Here is a 22,490-nt window from a genome sequence, read left to right as displayed (position 1 = left end):
CATTATCTCCATTGTTTGTGTCTTCATTCTCTTTGTCATCCGAATCTTCAATGGTCATCAGAGGTCCACCATTGCTAGAATTCCACTTCCATCGAGAATTTTCATGGAATATTACATCCCTGCTAACGGTCACCTTGGATGTAATGGGATTGTAGAGTTTATAGGCTTTTGATTCTGGACAGTAGCCCACAAACACATGTCTCTCGGACTTCTCATGTAATTTTTGAAGCTTCTGAGAGGGAGTGAGTACAAAGGCAATACAACCAAAAGTTTTTAGATGCCTTACATTGGGTTTTTCTCCATGCCACACCTCATAAGGTGATTTGTCACTCACTGCTTGTATTGGCGCCGTGTTGATCAAATACACTGATGTAGCGATCGTCTCAGCCCAGAACTTTGTTGAGGGCCCTTCACATTTCAGCAAACATCTTGCCATCTCGACCACCGTCCTGTTCTTGTGCTCTATTACACCATTTTGTTGAGGTGTGTAGGGCGCTGAGAACTCCCTCCTAATGCCGAGATCATCACAATATTCGTTGAAGACACGAGACGTGAATTCTCCTCCTTGGTCACTCCTTAGCACCTTCAATTTTCTTGTTGTTTCTCTCTCGACAAGCACGTGAAACCTCGGGAAGTGCTCAAATGCTTCACCTTTTGTTTTCAAGAAATAAACCCAACATTTCCTGCTAAAGTCATCCACAATCAAGAGAAAGAACTTGTTACCTCGTGGAGAGTCTATACTCATGGGCCCGCACAGGTCCATGTGGACAAGTTGCAAACAAGCTGTGGTTCTCCTTGACTTCACCACAGGGAAAGCCTTCCTTGCTTGCTTCCCAATAGCACAAACTTCACACTGAGGCCCATCTTTCACTTCTGGCAATCCTACAACCATTCCCTTCTGCACCAAAGACCCTAGGCTTCTATAATTTAGATGCCCGCACCGTTAATGCCAGCGCTCAGATGAAGTCTGTTCACTCAAAGCCACATTAACTCTTCCAACTTTGGTGATATCCAAAGGAAACATGTTATTGTTTCCCTTTGGTATCTCAATTAGCACCTCTCCTGTTTTATCATCCCGAATGACACATCTTCCTTCACTGAAGTTAACTGAATAACCTCTTGTTAGGAGCTGTCCTACACTCAGTAAGTTGTGTGCGAGTTCTGGAACCAGCTGCACTCCATGAATGCATTTAGGCTGTCCATTCCTTGTACCCAGTGTGACAGTGCCCACCACGAGCACCTTCATCTCCTTATCATTGCCCAGTCGGACTGAGGTTGTCAGAGACTCATCAAGGCTTACAAACAATCTCCTTTCTCCCATCATGTGGTTAGAACACCCGTTGTCCACTAACCACACTTCATTTGATGACTTCATCGTTGCACTACTAGCCATGAACAGCTGCTCAGTTCCATGTTCCAATATGACCATTGAAGCTCCTTTCTCCGCTTGTTTTCCTTTCTCTCGGAATTCAGCTTTTACATATCCGTACTTCTTAAAATTGAAGCATTGTATGTTGCTCTTATTGTCTCCAATCCATCCTCGTGAACTCCTGCCCCTTCCTCTTCCTATGATGAAGCCCTTCTCTCTTCCTCTAGTGGGACTTCATCCTGTGACAGCACTGGGGTTTCCTTTCTCTTTAACACTCGAAGTTGAGCTCTCAATCTTCACAACCAGTGCCTTCTCTGCTTTATTTGTCAATGATCTATTCACCCTGACTTTATGAGCTTGAAGAGAACCACCGAGTTCATCAAGGGTAAGCGTTGACATATCTCTAGACTCCTCCATCGCAACCGCCACAAAATCAAACTTAGGGGCCAAACTGCGCAGCACTTTGGATACCATCTCAGCCTCAGATAGCTTGTGTCCGAGAGCCTTCACCTGATTCACAATCACAATAACTCTGTATAAGTTGTATTGAATGCTCTCACTGTCCTCCATTTGGAGTGTCTCGAAGCTCTGCCTCAATGCTTGCTTTCTAAAGGTCATCATCTTCGAAGTACCCTGGTATACATTCTTCACAATCTCCCATGTGTCATGTGCTGTCTCTGCCTCTTCAATCCGGTCAAGTATAGGTCCGTCGACCGCCTGTTGGATGAGACACAGGGCCTTTGCGTCCTTCTTCTTAGTCTCCCTTGCCTTTGTTTCCTCCTCTCCTTCTGGCACGTCCTTCTCAACGAGCTCCTAAAGTTCTTGAGACCGGAACACTGTCTTCATCCTCAAGCATCACCGTCAGTAGTCTTCACCTTTGAAGACAGGAACACAAGGTTGTGAAAGGCTTACCGGGCTCTTAGCTGCCATTGTCTCCGACCAGGCTCTGATACCACACTGTTGGAGAGCCACGCAACCTCCCCTGCTATACCTTTAGGATAATAGAGAAGAAGAAAATGAAAGAAAACGAAGAACAGAGAAGTTTAGTAACTAAAATTATACATAGAGTAAGAGAAAGTTGTTCTCTGATAAAGCTTAGTCATACTTGGTCTTCATTACCCTTTTATATATTAGCATAGAACACACATCAAAATGACAGATCTTACTACTAACCCATTGGTCAGTCAACCAACTTAACTCTAATCCCATTGGCTAACAACCTTAAAACAGAGATACTATATAATATTACTCCACTAACGTGTGCGGAATTACTTCAATGCCCCTGGTTCAAGTGCCACTCCTTTTCTCCATTCCTAGCATGGTCCACGCTCAGTCACAGCCATCCCTAAGCATGGTTGCTCTCTTTACGCTACGCGCCTCCATGCCGACACCCACGTCTTCTTCAATCAACCATCACCATCAACATGTATAAGATGACAATGGAAGGAATGGATGGGTATATCATCCAATTACAATAAATTCCTCTCTTTCCCTATACTTTTCTCTTTTCTTTCTTCCATTCTTCTCCTTCTTCCTTCTTTTCCTCAACCTCCTATACTCTCAACTTCTGTAATTCTTCAAGTTATCTTTCCATCTTTGATAACTACCAGGTAGTCTTATATAAGTACACACTATACGAGGTTACGTCGAATTTGCTTTCACGGCAGTGGTTTACCATGGCACAACGATAATCCCATTTAATTTTTCCAACACGACATACACCTCTCTCTAGATATATATATATATATATCACTACACCAAAGTAGGGCTTCTGCGGCGTTTATTTAGTGGCGCTTTTAAAAACCCCGCCACTATTTTTACTTTAGCGGCGTTTATTATAAATGAACGCCGCCATATTCTTTCTGGGGTTTACATGATTTCCGCTTGGAAAAAGATTTACATTAGCGGCGTTTATTTTAATAAACGCCGGTATTATAGAGCGTTTATTCAAATAAACGCCGCCAAGTATTTCGGGAAATTAGGGATGAATTAAAATTCAAAAATATAATTTTTCGTAGCGGCGTTTATATTAATAGGCGCCGCCATGTGTGTTTATTTAGTGGCGCGTAAATAATAAACGCCGGTAAAGTAATTAATGGACTTTGAGAATTTAACATGTGGAAAATATATATTTAATTTACCGGCGTTTATTAAAATAAACGCCGGTATATTAAATGAATATGGCGGCGTTTTATGAATGAATGCCGGTAAAATTATTAGGCGAGATCGGGGATAAAAATTATCCGCTAAAATAAAATTTATATAGCAGCGTTTATTGTAATAAAGCGCCGGTAAAAGTTTAATGAAAAAGATTAAAACTTTGCGGTTTCCTTTCGATTTCTCTCCCCGTTTCTTCTTTCGATTTCCACTGACTTTATGCTCTCTTTTTGCCAGTCTTCTTTGACTTCTTGCGCACAATTGAAGCTGTCGAGTTCGTAAGGTGATTTAGTGTTGTTGATTTAGGTTTTTTTGGGTGTTTTCTTGTTTTAGGTTTTTGGTGGTTCATTGGGATTTTTGTTAGGGGTTTTGAAGAAGGCCGCCCTGCCGCATGATACCGTTAGAGCTACGGAATCGTTTGAACAACGATGAGCTTCGTCTTCATTGGAAAAAGCGGCATGATTTTTTTCTTTTTTTATTATCGTCTTGTGTGGTTCTTGGGAATTATCGGATGAATGGATGAATCTCGATGCTCTTCTTTGGAGCAGGGCTTGGAGACCCGATCTGGTGTATGTGATTGGTGAGCTTTTGAAGGATTGGCGGGATCGCTTGGGTATTGCATGTATGGGTTCTTTGTTTTTGTTTTTTTAATTTTGTGAACATTAGAGTAGAGATCATGATTTGTAGATCATTAGCTTACTTTGAAATGTGAAGTTTTGTTTGACAATTAAAGGAATAAAACTGGAAATTTCCATGCTTGTTTAACATTTGTTAGGAAGCACCATGCTTTTGATCACCATTTTAGCAAGTACTCCAACATCATGCTAGTTTACTCATTTAGATGTTTGAGATACTGAGATATCAAACATGTTTAGTGTTTCAAAAATGGTGTTTGTTTGTGTGTTTTCTTGGTCTTGACTCTTTTCTTGGAAATATAAACTTTTTGTTATTTGATTTGTCTTTGGTTTTAGAGGTTTGTTTTAATCAACAAGCTGTGATATTTTTTTGTTCTTTTAGCAACATCTCGGTAGGTATGGACCATATAATTATTTACATTGTAACATTGATGTGGTTGCTTCTGATTGAATATGGAAAACCTTTGTGTGTATAATTTGAAATTTTAGTTTTTGTGGAGTGCTAGGAGTTGATTTTAGTAAATCATTCAGTTGTGGCTTTTTAATATAATTCTTTTCATCATTTGAGAAGATCAACTTGAGAAATATACCAGAATACAACAAAGAGTTGTGGAGATGATTTGATTAGCATGATAGGAAATAATCTTGATGCGTGAGCATCAAATTTTAATTAATTATTTTTCTTATATAGTTTGCATGTCATTTCAGAAGATTAGATTGAGATTTCAACCAGAATAAAACAAATAGGTGTCATGATTAAGGACAAACCTTGATACACAGGGACCTAACATTTCCATTCAGTTCTTTTCTTCATATAGTTTTTGGCTGGTTATGTGGAACAATTAGCTTAAGAATTCCACCTCAATGCAACAATTGCGTGTTATGCTGCTTTTATTAATTCAAAGGGAAGATGGAACAATTAGGGTTTGAATGACATGAACAAAACTTGATACACAACATATGGTAAATTTTTTATTGGTTCATATAATTTTTCAAATCGATCAACTATTCCTCCTTGTATTATTTTTTTAGATTGGTCGAAAATTTTCTACAATATGGACAAGCCATCATCACTTATACATTCACTAAATACCTAATCATGTTTTAAAAGAGTTAAATCTTTAATCTCTGATATGTGAAATAAACTCATTACTATCGGGTTATTACTTGTTTGGTGGTGCATGGTCATATTTTTCATTTTTATTGTTTAGTTTGTTAGCATTTTATTTCTTATATTTTATTAGTATTTTTTTTATATAAACTATTTGTTGTTATGTTTAGTATTCATTGAAATATCTCACTAAGTCTAATGGCAACCAAAAAAGGTCCAATCTCTAGAATATGTCCACACAAACTGATTTGATTGACAAGACTTTAAAAACAATCTTTTAACTTTTGTAGATTTTAGAAAATTCAGACATTATTCATCTAATCTATAATCAATGTTACTTCCCTCTAGAATCTATATACTAAATTTTCCTGTATCTGCAACAAAGTCATGGAAATCATTTATATTTTTTTTTTGCCTGTGAAATTAGAGTGAGTTAGGAGTAATTAGTCACCGACCAAGTTACTCTTTTCTTTTTGTAGTTTGTCGGCAAAATAGAATATGTAGTTCCCCTAAAGGCAGACATGGACTCCTCAAAATCCCTTCAAAGACTAGATCATTTTATCATTTATTTATAATACGTTGCATGGTTTCTAACTACAATTAATTAGGTGAGCGAGATGATTCAATCTTTGTCTAGAAAATCAAAATCCCAAAGTCAGTTTGGAAGTTAATTCTAGAGAAGCTGGAAGCAAGAACAAATTAACATGTGAAACATGTATGATCATCATAGTGATCTCTTTTATCTTTAAAAATTTATGTTACAAAAGGGCGCATTATGGAATAATTGTAATTTTTCTTCATCATTAAAAACTTCATTCCAATAAACTAGTGCTTGGAAAAGGAATGATGTTCCCTTCTCACTTATGAGTCATGTGAATTATTCCCTTCTTTGTTAGCTTATGTTTTACATAGTTTCACCTTGATTTATAAGACCTAATGTGTTTACATCGATTAAAAAATAGCGGCGAAGTAAAAAAATGAATGATTGTTTCACCTTGATGTATATCTTAATGTGTTAAGGTGAAATATGCTTTAATTTAGAATATTGTGAATAATTTTTTAATATATTAAGAAGAAATGGATAAGAGTTGGATCGTAAGTCACGATTGAGTCAAGAATATGAAGATGGAGTCGAACAATTCCTCAATTTTGCATTTGCCAACTCAAAGTGAAGATGATAGGATCATTTGCCCATGCATAAAAGTGTGTGAATATCCATTGGCAAACACGTGAAAGCGATTAGCTTGAACATTTAGTTTGTGATGGCATTGTACAAGGTTACACATGTTGGTTTTTCATGGAGGCGTGTACCGTCACCTATCCATGAGCCAACAAACACATTCTGCTCCATCAAGTTCCAATCCTCACTTCCAAACTTCTCGTGCAAGACCAGATAGTTTGGAAGAATTGTCTGAGGATGCTTTCAACATCCATCAAGTTGATAACGAGGGCCTACCATCTCTGGCGATGAATTCAGCGTTGAGGTGAATGATGGAGGTGAAAGCTCCTATAGAAGTTGATGAGCGACCTTCTAAAGAAGCGGCAAAGTTTTACAAGTTGCTTGAAGATATGAGCGACAAACTTTATGAGGGATCGCAACATTCTAGATTGTATTTTTGCATTCGACTTTTCCACTTGAAATGCATGTCTCGGGATGATTTGCTAAAGGCCTTGACCACTTGATTGAATTTTTTTAAAAAGAATTTTTTTCCCTCGTGGCTATTCACGAAAGTAGTCGTGAGTCGAAGAAAAATTATTAAGGATTTGGGTCTAGGGTATGAAAAAAATTCATAGTTGTCCAAATAGTGCATGATATATTGGGAGCATAATGAAGGTCGACAATCTTGTCATATTTGTGAGTCGTTCTCATTTGGGTGTCCACTGATTCTGGTGAACGTTTGAATGAAGACAATGAAGTGGTCCACAAGAGACCTGCGAAGGTTTTACGGTATTTTCCATTAATACCACGATTGCAGAGACTTTTCATGTCGACTAGGACTTCTGCTGATATGATCTGGCATGCTAATGGTCGGCCCAATGATGGGTATTACGACACCTAGCGATCTTTGAGGGCATGGAAATCATTTGATGCAAGATATCCGACTTACGCTTGTGATCCTAGAAATGTGAGGCTTGGTCTTTCTTGGATGGGTTTAACCCATTCAAATTATTAAGTACTTCTTACGACACTTGGCGGTGGTGTTGATCCCTTATAACTTGCCACCGTGGATTGGGATGAAACAAACTTCTTTTTCTTTTTGTCAATGATTATTCACGGGGACAAAGGGCACGGAAAGCGATATTGACATATACTTACAACCTCTTATTAAAGAGTTAAAAGCAATTATGGGTTGGTGTAGAGACATACGATGCATCTGTAAGGAGAAATTTCAATATCTCGGGCTGCCTTGTTATGGACTATTAATGATTTCCACCTTACGCAAATTTATCGAGGTTGGAGCACTAAAGGGAAATATGCTTGTCCTTGTTGTCTTTGCTGGAAACTTCATCACAATGGTTAACTAATGGCAGAAGTTTTTGTTATATGGCACATCGGCGATGGCTAGAACATAATCATCCATACAAATCTCAGAAACATCTGTTTGATGGTAATGTAGAGATGCATCGAGCTCCTTCAGTTACTACTGGATATGATATTTTATTAATGTTGAAAGAGATGCAATTTTCTTATGGAAAGCATGGCAAAAGCAAAATAAAAAAATCAAACAATAATAACTCTTCGAAGAAAAAGACCACGGCAATTATCAATATTGACTTGGATCTCGATGATGATGAAATACGGGAAGAGGAATCAAGCTGAAAGCAAGTTTGTGGAAGAAGAAAGCATATTCTTTTGATTTACCATATTGGCGGCACAACCTACTTCGCCACAACTTGGATGTTATGCACATTGAGAAGAATGTTTGTGAAAATATTGTTGGAACAATTCTTAATGTTGATGGGAAGTCAAAAGATAATCTAAAATGCAGACTTGATTTGGTTGACATGGGGAATTAGTCGAGAGCTTCATCCTCAATATCTTCCCAATGGCAAAACAAGACTACCACCGGCTTCTTTCTCCATGACAAAAAAAGAAAAAGACCTATTTTGTCAAGTCTTGAAGACTATAAAAAGTCCCGGATGCTTACTCTTGAATATATCAAAATGTGTAAATCGGAAGGAGCGAAAACTTAGGTCTTTAAAAATCACATGATTATCACATATTCTTTGCATGATTTGCTTCCAATTGCTTTGAGGTCATCCATGTCAAAAGCAAGTGACTCACGCTCATTTCGAGCTTTGTAACATATTCAAAAATTATTTGCGGTAAAGTTCTTAAGGTGGAAGATCTTGACAACCTTCAATATCGAGCAGCAATAGCTTTGTGTCACTTAGAAAAAATTTTCCCACCTGCATTCTTCACTTTGTAATGGTGCACTTGGTTGTTCATCTACCAATGGAGGCCAAAAATCGGTGGACACAGTGTACTATCGATGGATGTATCCAATCGAGAGGTATTATTTTAGTAAAACATCAATTTATTATAATGTCTTGTCGGACAAACTTCTATAGGGTTAACAATCGCAGCAATTACATTTGTAGGTTTTTGCTCAAGTTAAAAATCCTATGTGCGGAATAAAGCGATATCTGAAGGATCTATTCTTTGAAGGATTTCTAGCGAGAAAGAATGTGTCACTTTTTGTTCTAGGTATTTGGTTGATGTTGAAACAATATTTGATAGACACTGGGAGAAATTTAACACAAGTGCACCATGAGCTACTTGTAAAAGTCGTATTTATTTGAAAGTGGTGGAGAACCAATAGGGAAAGTTGAAGTGGCACAGTTAGATGATAGATCATGGGCACAAGCACATCGTTATGTGTTATTCCACTATAAAAGCTATTGACTCACTCCAAATGTAAGTTAAACACTTCACATTTCTTATTTGGTGTGTTGGTGTGTTGGAAGTTTTTTTAACATTTTTTTATCATTACTTGTAGTGAGTATAGAAATATCTTGAAAGATCAAACAAGAGATTCGACGTTCAAATGCTCGTGATCTCGATAGGGAAATTTACGAAAACTTTTCATGAATGGTTGGGAGAAAGCGGTAAGCAACTAGAAAATCTTAGTCTCTTGAACAATTCTCTATTAAGAATTTTTTTATAATTGCATTCATGTAACTCTGTATAGGGTTTCTCATGGGAAAAAAATGTGTCGGAAGAAATAAAAATTTCTTGCGTAAGGTCCAAATAGGATTGTCAAGAGATATAAAGGACTCGTCATTAATGGATTTCGATTCCATACTAAATCTCGAGAAAGATTTAGGCGAACTCAAAATTCTGGGTGTCTTGTTACTTCTTCTACTATGAGCTACGCTCGATTGCTAGGGATGCAAATCCATTGGAAGGAAATGTTGACTACTATGGTGTGCTAAATGATATAATTGAGTTAGACTACTTTAACAAGTTCAAGGTTGTGTTATTTCGTTGTGATTGGGCTGATGTGAATAATAGTAGGGGGCTCAAGAAAGATAGATATGGGTTTACAATGGTCAACTTCTCTCGCTACGATTCACATCGGCAAACATATCCTCGATGAGCCTTATGTGTTCTCATCACAAGTAAAAGCAAGTTTTTCTATTCGAGGGATCCAAAAAGAACCCTGGTTGGTTTGTTGTGATACGTAATCAACCAAGAGAAGTGTACGACATGGGTGATGAAATAACAGATGATGGACCCCGGACTGAATGTTTCCCTTCCTCTCATGAGAGTATCTTCAATGATAATGATGAGGGTCAATGGGCCCGTGAAGATGTTGACGAGGACATTTATGACTTTTGACTCTTAGCAATGTCTTATACTAATTGTATTGACTTTTCTTTATTTTTAAGGTAAGCTATATCTTGTTTCTAATGTCTTCTTCACATCTTGTTTGTAATTTATCACTAGATAACTAAATCCATTCATTCTACTGCCAAAAAGTCAACCATTATGTTTTACAAAATTGTTTACAAGTGGCATATTTGATTGATAACTATTTACGCATCTATAAGTCCATCACAAAAGAAACGATCGCTACTTTAGCTAATTTGGTGAATGTAGTTTATTATAGCCCAATCATGCAATTAGATTGTTTTTATTCTGGGTTCTGTTTTTAATTTCCTTTGCCATATGTTGATTCTCATTCTTTTTAAGTAACTTGCTTTCATTCCTCACCCATTTCTTGCTTATATGCGGGGCATCCTAAAATTCTTGCTCGGGTTCCATCTTCCATGAACAAGGACCTCCGAGTTAACAAAGTTGAGCGGTGAAAGTTCCTTAGAAAAAAATATAGCATAAGTACTTTAGTGAATATGGTTTATCATAGCCAAGGCATGTATTTAGATTGTGATTTTTTTCCCGGGCTCTATTTCTAATTTCCTTTTGCCACATATTGATGCTTATTCTCTCAAGGAGCTGGACTTCATGCATGCCACATTCTTGCTTATCTGCGGGTATAGCTCATAATTGAATCTGCTGAGACAGAGCAAGCTGGGAAAGAAAGCTAGATCCACCAGTGCCAATAAGAATAGAGTTTCTGGTGAGGCATTTTTCCATTTATACACCAGGTCATTGATGGTTCTTTATTCATAGGTTATGATTTCAACATTTTGAGTTTAACTTGCATAATTTACGAGTGTATAAATTCAATATCGGTGATAGATGGGCGGGTTTCTGTATTTTCAATGATGGATGGCTTTATATGTAAGATTATTTAAAAAAACTGATGTTAAAAAAGAATCAATTTCATCAAAATTCATGTTTATTGATCATTTTCTTTCTTTAATCATCTCCATTAGATCAACTAAATGTGGTGTTGTGAGTCATGTACATGAAAATATCTTCAATACAAAGCTAGAATAACAGAATCTTGGTTTTTGGTTTGCATAACCCTAAAAAAATGTGTAATATTGCTAATACACAACTGTGGTATATTTCAGATTATACACCAAATCGCTGACGGTTCTTTAATCATTGATTGAAATTATAATTGTAAGATTGTCCTATAATTGTAAATTTAGGTAATTTTCCTGTTTGCCCAACATAAGAATCTTTATTTTGTTTCTTTGAGCAACCAAGATTTGATCAATGGTCTTGTTCCTTTATTGGATTGGAATTATAACTTGTCTAGTTCTTATATTCTTCGAAGATGACAAAGTTTTTTTCTACTTCATTAGCACTGAGAAATCCTTTCTTTGGAACCAAGAACACCATAGAGCACAAAATGAATTATTTTTCCTAATGTAATTAGAATTAGGTGCACAAGTATTAGTTTCCTGGTAGAATACTTTTTACAATGCCAGATATTTTTGTGCAGCAGAATGTGGTAGCTGGATTTTGTATTCTATATATTTGTATTTTGTACTCTGAAAAATTGCAAGAGATCCCTTGCATCATTGGTTCTTGTTCTCTTGATGAACACTTGAGAAACCTAGTTGTTGATTCAACAGATGGCATTTAACCAATAACTTTAGGACTATCAGCATCTATTGCTCTGTTGTTTATAAAGTTCAATTCATCTCTGTTCTTCAAGTAGAGTATCTTATTTCTTATATATGTGCCATTTTTGTGAAATGCTCACGATCAACATTATCACTTTTGAAAAGTAGGTGGAAATCATCATCTCTTGTTTAGAAGCCTTCTTTTTTAATCTCATTTCTTTCTTTCTTTTTTTATATATGTTGTTGTGCAAGATTTGGTTTTATTAGATATAAGGAATATAAGCAAGAAACAATAACATATGATTTATGTGTCTTCTTTTTGTTACTGTGTTATCAAAGTAACAATAACAGATTTCATCATTTTCAGGAGTGGGATCATATATGCTCTTGTCGGGACTTTTGGTAATGAATGACATTTCAATCTTTAGAGATTAATGGCCAAATTCTGGTTTAAATTTGGTTATTTATCAACTTCTCTTTGTGGTCACAATGCTTGAACTGGCCAGAATTCTGACAAAATTATAGGGAACATGATGAGCACTATCTGATAATACTACCGTTGGACATGTGAGGCTCTTGATCTATATACTTCATTCTGCTCATCGAGTTTCTATGATATGCATGGTTTCTGACAAAATTATCTATATGCTTGCGCGATTGCTAATTGTGTTTGTAAAGCATCAACCTGTTGTTGCAGTGAAGAGATGGCGCCAACACAGCCATAGAGCGGGATCTCGAACCCTCGCATTCGCCTCATACACCAAAGTTGCTCACCCGCGTCACTCCGGTGTTGCACCGGGAGTTCCTGTGTAAGTCACATACACTCTTTAATTATGCAGCTTCTATCATACTTCGTGGAATTCATTTTAAAATGTGAGTGCATGTTCATCTAGGTTCATATCAATATTCTCTCATGCTCGTTTGGTTTTTTTTGATGGAGATGCAGAAATTTAGACAGTAGAAAGGACAAAATTTTAGTTTGTTGTTTCACTGATCCCAACATGAACTCCCATGTGCCTTCAAGGTCTTCAGTCTTCACATGTTCAGTTCTACTGCTTATGATATGTGACATTTGACTGCACGGCTACCCAATCACCTAAAAGCTCAATTATTTATATCCATAACTCAAACTTCAAAGATTGCAAAAAAACTTTTGCAACAATGTGATTTCCAAGTGTGTGTGTATTTATCCTTAGATTGATAGAGTACAGAGTCCATGCTGCACCTTTTTAGAGTAGTAAACAGAGACTTTTTAGAGGAATGCTTCCTCATTGTTCTTGTTCTTTTAGTCAAGGCTTTTAAGTAAGTTCACATTACCAAGAGAGAGAACAAGGATGAATTGAATTAGCTTAGAAATTGATAAATTCTCATTTTATCAAGTTTTAGGTTGCACTAAGGTTAGATCAAGTTTTCTAGAGATAGATAGAAAGAGAGTTTCAACTAAGCTTACAAAGTCAAGAAAGAGACCAAGAATTCAGTGAACTAAGAGTCTAGTAACACATTGATGATTCTCATTACATCATGTTCAAGAGAGAAAAATAGTAAGATGGACAATTCAATGAACTAAGATACTAAGGTAGTTAGTTTACCTGCAAGAGCTTGTTAACATTACTAGCACCAAAGACCTTATGCACACTAGCAAACTTGTGAGGCTGGTCAGCCGGAAAGTATGGTGCAAACACACAGTCCTCAGCACACCGCCGGCGCAGCAGCTTGCACGCCGCACACGGCGACCCTCCTCCCTGCCTCTTCCCTGCCACCTCTCTCATCACCACCAAGTGTATTTTTTTTTCATATATAAAACATATGTCATTTGATCGTACTTTTTATAGCAATATATTTTTTTTATAGTAGATTGAATCAATCAAATATGTGTGTGTGCGTGTATATAAATAATTATCTATGCTTATTTGGCTAGATTATTTTGAGATAAAAAATTGTAAACTTGGAATCCTAATCTATTTACTAGCCTTTGGAAATTTCTGAAAGTCAAAGCTACCATGTTTTAAATTACACATGTTTGTTGCTAGTGTATGTATTTATTTGCCAAGTTCGATGAATAAAATGAGATGGATAAAACAACTAAAATAAAATATAAAAAATTATTTCTATGCTAATGCTTGTCATTAAAATTATTCGTAATCTTATCAGAGCCTTTGGGATTTGTGTTAGTGCGTATGTCTTCATTAAATAACAATCTAAAGCATGGTTCATGAACAGGATTAGTGGCACATGCTTCTTTCCTTTAGTAGCGAGCAGGGAAATCTTCTCCATGATATTGTTCACTTAATCATCTTTACATTCGGATGAATCCTAAGCGCATCATTTTTGAATGTTGTGATCTATTAAATTATTATCATTACGAGCATGTCCTTCCTCCGTTGTTCTTAAACTTCGATGTCCTTACGAAAAAATAGCGAGTTAAATTCTTTGCTATTTTATTGTAGAACTTGATTAATTTAGAACCTCTGAGAACATGTCTTGCTTTTATTTATTTATTTATTTTTGTTCCACTAGACAAGAACTTCCATGTATGGGAGATTCATTCAAAACAATAACATGTCTTTGTTTATATGATGCAGATAAGAGAAAAATATGCGAAATTAAAATTGAACAAAATGAAAAATGGTCGTGTATAGAACCTGCTCCAACTAATGCTCCAAATAATGGTAGTGGGTGTGACGATGGTGTGGGTGCTAGAATGAGCAACACCAACAACTCCAACTCAGCTGACCCCCTATTGGTTCTACTAGATCCGCTCCATCACTTCATGTTACTCCTCATTGCTCGATCACATCATCTTCAGCTGATTCAAATCACAATGAACAAGTGCCAAACCAAAAATAATAGTACCCAGATTAGAGAACGTGCCCTGATTAGTGAAGCGAGAAAAATTTAAATGCGAGTTCGTTTCATATCTTGAAACTTAATCATAATTTATTATATTTGTGTTAATATTCTTATGTTATACTAATATGTAGTTGATAGAAATGGACAACAAAAAGAAAAGAGGCCGAACTACTTTTGAAAGACTTGTGGTCATTACCACAAGAAGAGAGGATTGTGGTGAGTGCAAATCATTTGGGACAACCAATTGGGCCGGAAGCGCAACTACTGGCTGGATTTCTCGGCATGCTTGCTCGAACCGGTCAACAAATTGGCATCCATTATGAGAGTTGGCATAAAGTGCCAAAAACATTGAAGGATGAATTGTTCAAATTTATTGAGGTAAACCCACATAATTGAATTGTTCAAATGTTATTTCTATAAATATAAAAAAACATCAAGTTACATTGATAAACAAAATTGTTTTATAATGTCTTCAACTAATTCTGATTTGCACTTGAGATTTCAAAAGAGTATGTGCTCAAGTCACTGGGGAAGAAATGGAGAGATTACAAGCATGATTTGAAAAAGCGTCATTTCAAAGCGAGAAGATGGTATGCAAGTGAACAAAGATAGACATCCAAATGCAACCATTAGATGGCGAGTGGGAACAATTAGTCGATTATTGGTATTCAAATAAAGGAGAGGTATGAATATGTATTTTTACTTATTTTACTAAAAATTGTAATATCTTTCTTATTTCTAAGTTACTATATATGTCATTATGTAGGATTCGAGAAAGACTTGGGGTTGCTAGCGAGAAAAACAACAAAAAAATATACTCATACCTCTGGATCAAAGAGCTTTTGCTAGAAAGGAAAAAGGAAATGGTAGGCAAATATATATTAAGAATTAAATTGTAGGTGTGAATTAAAAAAATGTTGTTGTTTTACTTTCGTTTGTATTTTTAATGATGTCTTCAAGTTTATCTCTTGATGTTTGTGATTCAAACAATTTTTTTTTGGTTTAAACACTTGTAGGGAGGTTCACAATGGAAGAAAAAGTAGGGACTGGCTCGAATTTTTTTAAAGCAACTCACACTAAAAAGGATGGTTCTCACATGAATGTGGGAAACCCGAACAAATTATGGTAATAATTATGTCTTAAGTATTCCTTATTTTGTAATTTGGTGCACAATATAAGACTACTTTAGAATAAATTTTTTCAATATATACAGGTTAAAGCAAATGAGAAGTTAGCTGAATGTGAAACAGTGGATGAGGATATGCAGATTGTTGAAACTGAAATTCTGACACAAGTTATTGGAAAAGAACGATGTGGGCGAGTAAGAGGGCTTGGATTGGGTCCAACACTCAAAACTTATTATGGGGGTACGACTAGCAGAACTTCTACTACCTCAAGCGCCCAATCAAGTGAGTTTGTTGAGCGGTTTAATCAAATGGAACAACAAATGCAACAATTGAAAGAGGAGCGAGAGCAAGAACGGGCACAACGTGAGGAAGAACGTGCACAAGAATGTGCTCGATATAATGCTCTTCTTGGGTTTTTACAAACTCGATTTCCTGGAGTTACTATCCCTGGAGTTGACCCAGCTGGCTCAACTTCTCAGTCACAGGTACGTATTTCGAAAGTGGCAATGTTTCTATGTTTGTAGCTATTTGTTAAAATTTTAAAAACATCGTGGAATCTTTTCTTATTATTATTTTTTTTTAATTGCAGCACCAGCCTTCTGGAGATGAGTAGTGGCATTCATCAAGTGTTGATTGATTTTTATTTGTCTTTGTTTTCCTTTGTATCATTTGGAGGCCGGAAGACAAGAATCACAAACCAAATTATGTACTAATTAATATCGATCTCTTTTGTAACTTCTAATTGTTTTGAAATTTTTAAATATCAACTATTGTGTTTTGGTGTGTAGATAACAATGTGACTATTCTTATCTTGAATGCTGATTATAGGTCTTTATAGTACCATTGTTTTTGTAAAAATGCGCGTAAATAAAAGTGCAGAAATGAAGAAACTGTATTCAAAAAGTTTAGCGGCGTTTATACTATAAACGCCGGGAAAGACATCATTTTACTGGCGTTTATTCAAGAAAACGCCGTTATATAGTGGCGTTTTATATATAAACGCCAGTAAGAAGCTTTAACATCATTTAGAAGATGGAAACATTACTGGCGTTTATCATTAAAACGCCGGTAATTTCGTACCGTTTCTGAAATAAACAGATCCAAATAGCGGCGTTTATATAAATGAACGCCGCTAAAACGCCAATATATTAGTGGCGTTTATTTACTTAAACGCCGCTAATTTACTTTTCTGAAATTTACATACCACACTTTTGCACGGCGTTCATACTTATGATTGCCGCTATATTAGCGGCGTTTTATTTGTTAAACGCCACTAGTTTGATGCGCATATATGTATACGTTCCTTACAAATATTCCGGCGTTTTATAAGGAAACGCCGCTAATAGTACGGCGTTTATTTAATAAACGCCGCTAAAATAACGACATTGTTTTCGACGGCACTACGAGCGGCGTTTATTATAAACGCCGGTCATTAAATTAGCGGCGTTTATAAACGCCGCTAAAAGCTGATAAAAATGCCGCTGAAAGCCCCATATGGTGTAGTGTATATATCAATTTGATTTTGTATTAAACTATGCATGCAGATTAAAAAGCTTATACATTCAAGCATATTATTATTATTATTATTATTATTATTATTATTATTATTATTATTATTGGGGAAAGAGCTACAACCTAGCTATAGTGCAAATGTAGATTAACAAACACAACATCACTTGTCAAATTGACTAAGTTTTTCATCTTGACAATATTCACATTCGTACTTTTACAATGCAGCTCAATGCTATAACCATTTACCCAAAAAAGATGAAGAAAATCTGTAACCAAGTGAAAGACATACGCCACAATATATTTATTCTACTCCACAGGGACTAAATTTAAGTATTATATTTGTATGATCGGAGTTATTGAACAACAATTAAATATTTGCACAATATCTCTGGAAAAAGGAGTATTGTAGTTAAAACGCAAAATTTTACTAACAAACTATTTACATTATAGAGTATGACTTTACATAACTCTGAAAACTCAATATCCACATTCACCAATAATCTTTGCAAGAGCACTCTCCCGCACAAAAATGATGAAACCGGTTTCGGTCCCTCACAATAATCATAAGATCAAACACTTTTGATATGAGCTTACTAGCAGAATGGCAATCATTGCATACTCTCAAGTTTTTGGAAATACGAATGGTCTCACCGGGCTTAGTGTGCAGCAACCCGAAAGCAATAGCTAATTTCTCACTATGATAGTACAGTGGATTTTCCTTATCTTCCTCATCAACGTCATGCAACACACCAGCAGTGTCTGCCACATAGCCTTCCGACTTAATTCGCTGCAACATTTCATAAACTTTTTCATAAATCTCTTTAGCTTGAGGGTGTGACATCCCTCCAGCAATGAATTCACTCACTACACTGCACATTTCAATCATTGAACAACCAGGCTCCTTGTTTACCCCTCGATCATTCATCAATTTCCGCATATGAGCCACTTCATCCCACCTGCCAGCACTGGCATAGAGATTGGCTAATAATACGTATCTCCCGCTATTGTTACTATCAAGCTCAATTACCTGTCTCCCGATTTTATCTCCAAGTTCAACATTGCCATGAATCTTGCAAGCAACAAGAAGTGTTCCCAAAACACTGGAATCAGCCTCCATTGGCATTTCAGCCATGATTTTTTTAGCTTCTTCAAACATCCCTGCTCCACCAAGCAAATCCACCAAGCATCCAAAATGCTCGACCTTCAGCTCAATATCATAAACCTGAGGCATATACTCGAAATAATATTTCCCTTCATGAACCAACCCGGCATGCACTCATGCACTGAGGACATTAACAAGAGTGATATCATCAGGCACCACCCTTTCCTTCTCCATCTTTGTTAAAAAGCTCAATTGCGTCCAATCCCCGACCATGCATGGCAAAACCCCCAATCATACAATTCCAAGAAGACAAACCTTTCTCTTCCAACCCATTAAAACCTTAAATGCCTTCTCCAAGCAACCGCACTTGCAATACATATCTATCATCGTCGTCATAAGCTTTGGGTCAAGTTCAATCCCACTGTTCTCAATATAACCATGAATCCACTTCCCTTGCTCTAATGCGCCTAATCCAGTGCATGCCGCCAACATACTGGCCACCACAAACTTGTCCAACGCAACCCCCTCATCCCTCATTCTCTCAAACAGCTCAAATGCTTCCTTAAACCTACGTCTCTACACATAACCAGCAATCATGGTGTCACATCCCAGGCCCACCGCCGGGCCTGCAGACAGATTGCCCGCATCCAATGGGACTGGGCCCCACTAGGTGCAAGGCCTCAAATTTGACCTGGTTAGAGTCAACCCTAACAAGCAGAATATGAACAGTAATACAAAAGCACAAATAGAATAATGAAGACTGAAATAATACAAATATGGGCTTTAAAAGCCCTACAGGATACAGAGTCATACAAACAGTCTAGGGACTCAGAATATGTCAACAGAATACAAATCTTACTCACATAAAGAGGATCACTACAAAGATGATATCGGAACAAGGAAATATGACTCCAAGATAGACCCCGATCCTAAACCTGATCTTCTCCTGCGAAAAAAGGGGAATTCACAGAGTGTATGAGCCACAAGGGCCCAGTAGGGTCGAAGAAAAATCCAAATAATGTAGAATAATCATAATAATTTACATAGAAATATAATAATTGCCCAAAATACAGAAATAACCAGAAATACAAAAAACACAGAAAACAGTCGTGTACACCTCCCTGGCTAATAACAGAAATCAACAGCACGAGGCTGGATCTTCGACTGTGAAGTCGGAACAGAACAGAATATCAACAACCGTAGCCAGATCTTCGACCGCAGTCAGGGGGGTAGCGCTACTACAGAAAACATGTGCACATGGCTAGGACTTACTCCTCCTAGTTGGGCGAGCAAGGAATGGAGATGTACTAAAACCGCATAAATACGAAATATAGACATAAAATGCCGAATAAATAATGCAATTAAATAATTAAATACATAAATAAATTTACAAAAATAATGAAATAACTTAAATACATAATAATTGCCAGAAATACAAAATTTGCGGGGGCGAGAGCCTACCTGGCTCCGAAACAACGAAGTTGAATTAAACAGACGTCACGACTAGGGTTTGCTGACGGGATCTAACCAGTCAAAAGAAATTACACTTAGATTATACACTAATAGGCCTGAAGAGGGTTAATCTAAGAAATTAACCACTCTAAAACAAAAGGAGAACAAGCACTCTCTAAGACCAACTTTAACAATCCAGCACAATTCCAAGACAAAAATGAATAAATAGTACATACTAGAAACTAAATGTTTTCAGGAGCATTAAAGAGTTAAGCTCTTAAAATTAAGCTATGCATATAAAAATTCTCCAGGAAAGCTTTGAAATGAACACCAGCACAAATACTTTCCAAGATTAACAATCAACATTAACACATGATTCAAAATATATAAATCTAAAATTCTAACTTGCACCATAAGCATTTAAATAAACTCTATTATAAAGCAATACTAAAAATAAACTAAACATTACCATGGACACCGGATGTGGACGAATTTTCAATGAAAATTTTTTTTTCTAAAACATGTAATGCATGCATACACACACACATACACATATATTTATATATATATATAACAACAAACCATCATGCATGACCATATGTTTTAAAAAGAATATCAACTAAATTATATCATGGCTGCATTCTCACAATATCAAGCTTACAAACATGTAAACCTATATCCAAATAATTTAAAACATGAATGTTAGTTTACATGTCCAGGCTTACAAGATGCATATACAAATATCATAATTAAACTATAGGCATCCTTTGGTAGTTGCATGCTTGCAAGGATACACAAGAATACAAGGTGAACAAAAATCAAACGTGCTTTCAGGTTGCTATGCATGCTTGCAAAATCATGAGAGATAAATAAAAATCATAACAAAATATGGTTGCAGGTTCCATCATTCTCAATGTTACAACATGCACACTTAGAGTTTAAACTTAAAATTACAAAGGCATGCTACACATAATAATTCAAAATAACAAAAAACACTCCATGACATGAAAGACAAGCTCAAATAAATACTCAGACTAAACATGCTAAAAAAAATATTTAAACAAAGCTTTATCAAGACAAGGATCAAGCTTAACACCAAGCTATACAATATGAACAAACACAACCAAGATTTAAGAACCAAACAATACAAGAAATGGCTCCAAACAAACATGAAGCATGGTGTATCTCCATCAAAAACTCAACAACAAGCAAGAACCTAATAAACCAACAACAACAAGTATCACCTACCTCTACACTTGCCGAAGAGTTGCCGGAGAAAGTTCCGCTCAGTTGACAGAACTCTCAACAATAAGTATGGCTTGATGCAGGAGAAAGAAGAGAAGAATGAAGTTTTAAAGAGAAAAGTTTGCCTCACCAATTATTCACCTCCAATCATGCAACCAAGCATGATTAACTTTAATCATGCCCGAAACATCAGGCAATAAAGCCAAGAGCATATGGGGAAGCATGTCGGCAGTCAAACATTCAACCAACTTGGTCAAAGTTTTCTTGAAAAAATTTTTTTTACAAACATTACACATGGCGTTCCAAGAAACCGAGTTCCTGTCAGGCATTTCGTCAAACAACTCGCGCGTAACATCAACAAGCCCCAGCCGAGAACATCCACTCACCATAGTAGTCCAGGAGACAACATCTCTATGAAGCATTTATCAAAAACCAAAGCAAGAATCATCGTCAAGGCCACAAGTGAGGTTGAGATTGATGAGATTGTTCTGCGAGTAGGTGTCCGGATGAAATCCGAGCTTGAAGATGTGGGCATGGACTGTTCAGGATAAGTTTGAAAGTTCAGTCACCAAAAAGATACACTGCTGAGAGAGAATGAACTCTATGAAATATTAAAAATGGAGCACAAACTTCAGAAGATCTCGCTCGCTCTACTGGGCAGAGATCCATTCATTTCAGCTTTTCAAAAAGTTTTTCATCATCATGATACAGTTCCAACACAAAAGCACCCAATAAGGTAACCTAGTACAAAAAAGATAACATAATAAATGCAGTGTCCGTACAATGAAGATCGCTGTCCCATGATCCTATTGGCGGCTTTGGCGGTGAGGCTAATGGTTTGTCTTCTCTGGGCTGAGTGGAGATACTTCAACCTCATTGGTCTGTTGACAAGTCAACAGCTTCAAGACCCCTTCCATTTCTAATTTCTCCCCCATTGACCAGTCAACTCCACTTGACATTATTTCAAGCACTTCACAACATGAACTTGCTTCCCGGATTCCAGAAAGGAACTCTCGCAAAGGGCTTTTTTGATCAATGGAGGAAAGGTGAATTCGATTGGGGAGACGGAAAGGAGGTGCATTTGGGAGTAGAGATAGAGAGGGTGGTGGTGAGATAACAGTGAAGGGGAGCGAAGGAGAGTGTTGAAGATGAAGGGGTCAGGACTAGGGAGAGAGCGAAGAAGACGGAGAGCGTAGTGGATATCACCGAAGGGGGAGAGAGCGAGGAAGCGAAGGAGGCGGCCGGCGGCATCATTGTCAGTGCCGTGACCGAGCCGGACGAGCTTGAAGTAGTGTTGCTGGAGCTCGCGCACCAATGAGCAGGCGTTGACCATTTGGACTGCCGCACGGCGCGCGTCGGCGGCACGGCGAGGTGGTGAGGTGGTGGCACGCTTGGCCGTTAGCGTTGTGGCGGGAGCGCCAACATGGGAACACTTTTCGCGGATTTT

The 22,490-nt window shown here is 37.0% G+C and overlaps 1 protein-coding gene and 1 pseudogene across 1 annotated transcript; both read right to left on the bottom strand.

The window, feature by feature from the left end:
* Positions 1–12,392: 12,392 nt before the first annotated feature.
* On the bottom strand, positions 12,393–13,524 carry LOC120273436 (LOB domain-containing protein 4-like). The gene is given in 4 exon segments (XM_039280067.1): positions 12,393–12,485; positions 12,487–12,525; positions 12,528–12,560; positions 13,345–13,524. Coding segments are annotated over 4 exon segments (345 nt in total).
* Positions 13,525–17,734: 4,210 nt separating this feature from the next.
* LOC120279923 lies at positions 17,735–21,728 on the bottom strand (annotated as a pseudogene).
* Between the last annotated feature and the right edge of the window lie 762 nt (positions 21,729–22,490).

The sequence above is a fragment of the Dioscorea cayenensis genome, chromosome 2 (genome assembly GCF_009730915.1).
Source record: "Dioscorea cayenensis subsp. rotundata cultivar TDr96_F1 chromosome 2, TDr96_F1_v2_PseudoChromosome.rev07_lg8_w22 25.fasta, whole genome shotgun sequence".
Taxonomy (NCBI): Eukaryota; Viridiplantae; Streptophyta; class Magnoliopsida; order Dioscoreales; family Dioscoreaceae; genus Dioscorea; species Dioscorea cayenensis.
Note: the sequence above shows the minus strand (reverse complement) of the source record. Positions and strands in the feature narration are given on the sequence as shown.